At 43.1% G+C, this 7,912-nt stretch overlaps 2 protein-coding genes across 3 annotated transcripts in view; one reads left to right on the top strand and one right to left on the bottom strand.

Annotated features, from left to right (window-relative positions):
- Positions 1–1,247, bottom strand: part of LOC112622126 (40S ribosomal protein S27-like) — a 1,593-nt gene extending 346 nt beyond the window's left edge. Inside the window, exon 1 of the mRNA XM_025381393.1 lies at positions 1,242–1,247. Within this exon, the coding sequence (XP_025237178.1) occupies positions 1,242–1,247 (6 nt within the window). The remainder of the gene's footprint in view (positions 1–1,241) is intronic.
- SLC17A5 (solute carrier family 17 member 5) overlaps positions 1–7,912 on the top strand; it is a 61,030-nt gene that overhangs the window by 35,482 nt on the left and 17,636 nt on the right. For both annotated transcript variants that reach the window (XM_025384061.1, XM_025384062.1), the window contains exon 8: positions 2,833–2,965. In XM_025384061.1, the coding sequence (XP_025239846.1) occupies positions 2,833–2,965 (133 nt within the window). The remainder of the gene's footprint in view (positions 1–2,832; positions 2,966–7,912) is intronic.

The following is a 7,912-nucleotide window of genomic DNA, read 5'->3' as shown; positions in this document are numbered from 1 at the left end:
ATTTTATTTTATTTTATTTTATTTTATTTTATTTTATTTTATTTTATTTTAAGACTGAGTTTTGCTCTGTCGCCCAGGCTGGAGTTCAGTGGTGCAACCTCAGCTCACTGCAACCTCCACCTCCTGGGTTCAGGCGATTCTCCTGTCTCAGCCTCCCAAGTACCTGGGATTTCAGGTGTGTGCCACCACACCCAGCTAAATTTTTTATTTTTGTAGAGACAGTGTTTTAGCATGTTGGCCAGGCTGGTCTCAAAGTCCTGACCTCAAGTGATCCCTTTGCCTTGGCCTTCCAAAGTGCTGGGATTACAGGCGTGAGCCACCGCACCTGCAAAAAAATTGGAATCAATTTTTTAAAATAAATGAATACAAAGGACCATATCCTTGAAGAGAAACTGTGGAAGGTGCCTATGGAATGTATAAATGCTGAAGACTTTAGTGTATTTAGGTTGTTGCCCAAGCTGGAGTGCAGTGGCACAGTCTCGGCTCACTGAAACTTCCACCTCCCGGGTTCAAGCGATTCTCCTGCCTCAGCCTCCCAAGTAGCTGGGATTACAGGCATCCACTACCACACCTAATTTTTGTATTATTAGTAGAGACGAGGTTTCACCATGTTGGCCAAGCTGGTCTCAAACTCCTGACCTTAGGTGATCTGCCTGCCTTGGCCTCCCAAAGTGCTGGGATTACAGGCGTGAGCCACCGTGCCCAGCCAGGAGTTTTTAACATTGCAACTTGAAGTGGAAAAATTCAGTAACTGTGAAGAATTACAACCTTATCCCACCAGGAAACAAAATCAAGATCAGAAAATTCACTTCTCTGATTTACTACAGCTTATTCTTTTTTTTAGGAGTAGTAGGAGTACTAATATTTTGAAACCATTTATTCTTATACAGGATTTTGCCACAAATAATGATAGATGTGATCCCACTATGCAGAAGTCTAAATGGAATGAAGCTTTTTTATTGTTTTTGGTTTTCTTTTCTTTTTGAGACAGAGTCTTGCTCTGTCACCCAAGCTGGACTGCACCAGGCAATCTTGGCTCACTGCAACCTCCACCTCCCAAGTTCAAGTGATTCTCCTGCCTCAGCCTCCTAAGTAGCCGGGATTACAGTCATGTATCACAATGCCCAGCTAATTTTTTGTTTTTTAGTAGACACAGGGTTTCACCATGTTGGCCAGGCTGGTTTTGAGCCCCTGTCCTCAAGTGATTCTCCCTCTACAGCCTCCCAAAGTGCTGAAATTACACGCATGAGCCACCATGCCCAGCCAACCTTTATTTAATTTATTTATTTATTTTTGAAAGGAAGTAGAATAGGGGGTGCTTGGTGATTGGATGTGAAATATGAGGAAAAAGAAACCATCAAGAAAGACTCTCAGAGGCTGGGCATAGTGGTTCATCCCTGTAATCCCAGCACTTTGGGAGGCTGAGGCGGCCAGATCACTTGATGTCAGAAGTTCGAGATCAGCCTGGCCAACATGGCAAAACCCAATCTCTACAAAAAATACAAATTAGCCGAGCATAGTGACACACGCCTGTAATCCCAGCTACTCAGGAGGCTGAGGCAGGAGAATTGCTTGAACCCAGAAGGCAGAGGTTGCAATGAGCCGAGATCACCCCACTGCACTCCAGCCTGGACAACAGAGCAAGACTCTGTCTCAAAAGAAAAAAAAAAAAAAAAGACTCTCTGGTGCTGTTAAAAATAAACGTGCGTGTGTGTGTGTGTGTAGTAGATAAACATGTAATGCACTTTTCAGTTATGGTTTTACTTGGCACTGATCTTTTAAAAGCAAAATATGGCCTAGGTTCTTTAATAGATAAATTGTAAGAAAAAAATGAATGGAAGGGAATTTACAGATTTAAAGAGACATAAAAGACAAATGAAAAAATTTTTAATGGCGAAGACTAAACTGAAGTGTCTAGGGATGTACATTTGGGTGATGTAACTATAAATAAAAGTGAGTACGCAATTACTATACACCAAAACAAGGTTAATGTTTATTTGAGGGGGGAGGAAGGGAGCTGTGATAGCACTAGGAGCGTAAAGGGTCTTCTGGCAAGGCTGGCAATGTTCTATTTCTTGACCTAGATGGTCATTAGAATGACTCATGAGGCCAGGCGCAGTGGCTCACGCCTGTAATCCCAGCACTTTGGGAGGCCAAGGCGGATGGATCACAAGGTCAGGAGTTCAAGACCAGCCTGGCCAAGACAGTGAAACTCCATCTCTAATATAAATACAAAAATTAGCCAGGTGTGGTGGCAGACACCTGTAACCCCAGCTACTCGGGAGGCAGAGGCAGGAGAATCCCTTGAACCCAGGAGGCAGAGGTTGCAGTGAGCTGAGATCACACCCCTGTACTCCAGCCTCAGCGAGAGTAAGACTCTGTCTCAAAAAAAAAAAAAAAAAAAAGAATGATTCATTAAGCTATATGACTTATGTGGTTTTCTGCATCTGTGTTTTATCGTAAAAAATATTTTTAAAAAATAAATGAGAATGGAAGATGAAAATGTTCAGTAGGGAGAATCCATAGGCTAACAGGAAGGCTTGTCTTCTCCCACAACCCAAATCCCAGAGAAACAGTCAAGATTACCCGAAGCAGACAGGATTATGGCAAGCCTTATTTCCCTCTGAGACAGACTCTTAGGGACTGCCTTGGACTGAACCCCATAATCCTTCTGAAAGCCAGACTTATTTGCTGTAATTATATAAAAAACTTAACAACATATTGCTATGCATTTCCTTTGCTTTCAAGTGGTGGTCACTGGCTGTGATGAATGTGTATGTTTTGTTTTTTCCTCTCACCATAATTAATCCTGTATCTTCTTATTCCTTCCAGAATGGGTTTTTATCTTCATTGCCTTATTTAGGCTCTTGGTTATGTATGATCCTGTCTGGTCAAGCTGCTGACAACTTAAGGGCAAAATGGAATTTTTCAACTTTATGTGTTCGCAGAATTTTTAGCCTTATAGGTAAGCGAAACAAATCAGGTTTTGTTTTGGTTTACAGTTATTTACCATGTTTACAGTTATTGGAGATAGGAAAACAAAGTGTGTTTCCCACTTTTGCACACAGTTAACACAATGCTTAACACAGAACACTTCGCTCTGATCACCAAAATGTTTATGTGGATTTCTCCCTACACATAACCAGTTCTGCAGCGGACACTAGCGAGGTGTCCTGCAATTCAGTTCTGACACAGTCCAGCTGGAGGTAGCATCACATCCTACAGGTTGAGGGCTCCGTTCTTCGGATACCAATCACAAGTCCCAGCTTGTGACCTCTGCTTCTGACTGACCGGCTATAAATCAGGGTTCCCATGACTCTCTTGTCAGGTTCAGCTAATCTGCTAGAGCATCTCACAGAACTCAGAGAAACACTTTATTTATGTTTACCCACTCATTATAAAGGGTATTACAAAGGATATAGATGAGCAGCCAGATGGAAAGCTGCATAGGGCAACATATATGGGACTGAATAGGGAGTTTTCATGCCCTCTCCTGGAACACCACCCTCCAAGAACCCCGACGTCAAAAGTTCATCCAAACCGTGTCCTTTTTAGTTTGTATGGAGACTTCATTAAGTGAGCGTGATTGATTAAATCATTGGCCATTGGTGACTGACTCACCCTTCAACCCCTCTCCCCTCTCTGGAGTTTGGGGGTGGTGCCAAAAGTCCCAGACCTCTAATCCAGCCACCATCCTGAAGCTGTATGGGGACCCCCAACCACCAGTTGTCTCGTTAGCATACAAAAGATACTGTTACCACTCCAGAAATTCCAAAAGTTTTAGGAGCTATGTGCCAAAAACCAGGGGCAGAGACCAAATATATATTTCTTTTTTAAAACAATGTTTTAATAGAAATGGGGTCTTGCTATGTTGCCCAGTCTGGCCTTGAATTCCTGGCCTCAAGAGATCTTCCTGCCTCAGCATCCCAAAATGTTGGGATTACAGACATGAGCCACCACACTGGCCATATTTCTTTTCTTTTCTTTTTTTTCTTTTTTTTTTTTTTTTTTTTTTTGACAGGGGATCACTCTTAGCCCAGGCTGGAGTGTGGTGGCATGATCTTAACTCACTGCAGCCTCAACTTCCTCAGCCTCAGGTGATCCTCCCACCTCAGCCTCCTGAGTAGCTAGGACTACAGGCATGCACCACCATACCCAGCTAATTTTTTAATTTTTACTAAAGACGGAGTTTCAACATGTTGTCCAGGCTGGTCTGTAACTCCTAAATTCAAGCTATCTGCCTGTCTTGGCCTCCCAAAGTGCTGGGACTACAGGAGTGAGCCACCACACCCAGCCCCAGCCATTTTGTTTAATTTTTTTCTTTAATGGGACAAGGCCTCGCTTTATTGCCCACGTTGGCCTTGAACTCCTGGCCTTAAACAATCCTGCTGCTTCAGCCTCCCAAAGTGCTAGGATTACAGGTGTGAGCCACCACGCCCAGCCCCCAGCCATATTTTTTTTAATCACAATATCACAACAGTTCAAGACAAAATAAAAATGATAATATTAGCCATTTATTTTGTTCACATAACAAAACACTACGATGCATTTAAATGCATTTCTTTACAATATGTTTCTTTTTGAATCATACATTTTGAGGATTAAGGTTTATAATATTTGCCGGGCGCAGTGGCTCATGCCTGTAATCCTAGCACTTTAGGAGGCTGAGGCAAGCAGATCACAAGGTCAGGAGTTCAAGACCAGGTTTCACATGGTGAAACCCCATCTACTAAAAATACAAAAATCAGCTGGGTGTGGTGGTGAGTGCCTGTAATCCCAGCTACTTGGGAGGCTGAAGCAGGAGAATTGCTTGAACCCAGGAGGCAGAGATTGCAGTGAGCTATCACACTACTGCACTCCAGCCTGGGCAACAGAGTGAGATCCTGTCTCAAAAAAAAAAAAAAAAAAAAAAGATTTATAATATCCTATTATCTCCACCATTGCTTATAATTATTTTTAAAATGGCTTGCTGTGCCAAACATCACCCCTCACAATTTTGTAAATCACTGTGCTTTCAGCTCAGACTTTGCAATGAAGTTTTTATATCAACTTTAGACAAGGTGTAATGAAAGAATTTTTAAGCCTCCATCCCTTTTCTAAGTGAATTCATTTTAAGTTTCAATCCAAAAATATTTACTAGCATTATTATATCAAATAAGGAGCTATAAATCAAATAACTCAAACCATAAATAATCATGTGTTTCAGACTCTACTTTCAGAAAGGTAATTGTTGCCCAGGATGGACAACCATGGCTCACCGCAGCCTCAACCTCCTAGGCTCAAGCAATTCTCCCATCTCAGCCTCCTGAGCAGCTGGGACTACATACGGGTCACGACACAGAATCCGGCTAATTATTTTTTATTTTTTATAGAGACATAGTTTTACCATGTTGCTCAGGTTACTCACAAATTCCTCGGCTCAAGCAGTCCTCCCACCTCAACCTCCCAAAGTGCTGGAATTACAGGCGTGAGCCACTGTGCCCGGCCTAGAAAGATAACTTTTAAATCTATGTAATTAGTTGGGTGTGATGGTATGTATCTGTAGTTCCAGCTACTCCAGAGGCTAAGGTGAGAAAATTTCTTGAGCCTAGTTGTTTGAGGCTGCAGAGAGCTATGATCACAACACTGCACTCCAACCTAGGCAACAGAGCAATACCCTGTCTCTAAAAATAGTTAGAAAAAATTGTACATAAAAATAAAACTATCTAAGACAATCATTTAACTTTTTTAAGGTCCCCAGTAGAGACCCTGGAAGTCTCGGTGACTATACTTCAGTAATTACATAATAAAAAGACTCTGGCTGGGCTCGGTGGCTCTTGCCTGTAATCCCAGCACTTTGGGAGGTGGAGGTGGGCGGATACTTGAGGTCAGGAGTTCGAAACCAGGCTGGCTAACATGGTGAAACCCCATCTCTACTAAAAATACAAAAATTAGCCTGGTGTGGTGGTGTGTGGCTGTAATCCCAGCTACTCAGGAAGCTGAGGCAGGAGAATTGCTTGAACCCAGAGGCAGAGGTTGCAGTGAGCCAAGATTGTGCCACTGCACTCCAGTCTGGGCAAAAAGAGTGGAAAAAAAAAATTAGCCAGGCATGGTGGCACACGCCTGTAATCCCAGCTACTCAGGAGGCTGAGGCACAAGACTTGCTTGAACCTGGGAGGCGGAGGTTGCAGTGAGCTGAGATTGCGCCATTGCACTCCAGCCTGGGTAACAGAATGAGAGCCTATTTCAAAATAAATAAATAAAGGAAATGAAATGAAATTAAATCAGACATGGTGGTGTGCACCTGTAGTGCCAGCTACTCAAGAAGCCAAGGCAGAGGATCACTTGAGCCTGGAAAGTCAAGGCTGCAGTAAGCCATGATCGTTCCACTGCACTCCAGCCTGATGACAGAGTGAGACCCTGTCTCAAAAAAACAAGAAAATAAATAAATAATAAATTTAATTGAAATTTTTTTTAAAAGTTCCTCAGTTGCAGTATATACAAATACAACATTTCCATCATCACAGAGAGCTATTGGATAGCACTGCTATAGACACAGAAAAACTGACAGCCCACTCATTAAGTCCCTTGTTGTATTTTACGCTTAACTGCCTATAATGACCAATGTGTATTCTTATCTGTTGTTAATACTAGGGAGGATTCCTGCAGATTATGTGGGGAAGAAAAAAAAAACCAAAGCCAGGCGTGGTGGCCCACACCTGTAATCCTGGCACTTTGGGAGGCCAAGGTGGGGGGATCACTTGAGGTCAGGAGTTCCAGAACAGCCTGGCCAACATGGTGAAATACCGGCTCTACTAAAAATACAAAAATTAGCTGGGTGTGGTGGCCCAGGCCTGTAATTCCAGCTATTCAGGAGGCTGAGGCAGGAGAATCACTTGAACCCGGGAGGCGGAGGTGGCAGTAAGCCCAGATCGCGCCACTACACTCCAGCTTGGGCGACAGAGCAAGACTCCGTCTCAAAAAAAAAAAAAAGAGAGAGAGAGGGAGAGAGAATGAAGACAGAGATTTTTAAAAATCTTTTTAAGACACAAGGTCTCTAGCCAGGTGCGGTAGCTCACGCCTGTAATCCCAGCACTTTGGGAGGCCGAGGCATGCAGATCACGAGGTCAGGAGATTGCGACCATCCTGGCTAACGTGGTGAAACCTCATCTCTACCAAAAATAAAAAACAAAAATTAGCCAGGCATGGTGGCGGGTGCCTGTAGTCCCAGCTACTCGGGAGGCTGAGGTGGGAGAATGGCATGAACCTGGGAGGTGGAGCTTGCAGTGAGACGAGATCATGCCACTGCTCTCCAGCCTGGGCGACAGAGCAAGACTCCGTCTCAAAAAAAAAAAAAAAAAAAAAAAAAAAAAGAGACAAGGTCTTGCTCTGACAACCCAGGCTGGAGTGCAGTGGTGCCATCATAGCTCACTGTAACCTTGAACTTCTAGGCGCAAGCAATCCTCCCGCCTCAGCCTCCTGAGCAGCCAGGACTACAGGTGTGCACCACCATGCCTGGTGAATTTTGTTTTTAATATTTCGTAGAGACAGGGTTTTGCTGTGTTGCCCAGACTGGCCTCAAACTCCTGGCCTCAAGTGATTCTCCCACCTCAGCCTCCTGAAGTGCTGAGATTACAGGGGTGAGCTGCCCCACCCAGGCAAGATGGAGTCTTTTTCTAACCTCATCCAATAGAGTCTATTATTTAGTTTATCTCCTTTGGTTATATGTATTTTAAATCACATTCTGTTGTCAGCTATTGCTTCTCTCTAGAAACGTATTTTTAAGTTGTTCTTGTCTCGTTCTTCTCTAACACCATGGAATTTTAGCTGAGTTTTGGCCACACGTAGATTTAATAACATTGCATAATGAGATTTTCCTTTTATAGTATATTAGTTGTATTACGCTCATGTTTTTTTTTTTTTTTTTTTTTTT

Source organism: Theropithecus gelada, chromosome 4 (assembly GCF_003255815.1).
Source record: "Theropithecus gelada isolate Dixy chromosome 4, Tgel_1.0, whole genome shotgun sequence".
NCBI classification, from domain to species: Eukaryota; Metazoa; Chordata; class Mammalia; order Primates; family Cercopithecidae; genus Theropithecus; species Theropithecus gelada.
Note: the sequence above shows the minus strand (reverse complement) of the source record. Positions and strands in the feature narration are given on the sequence as shown.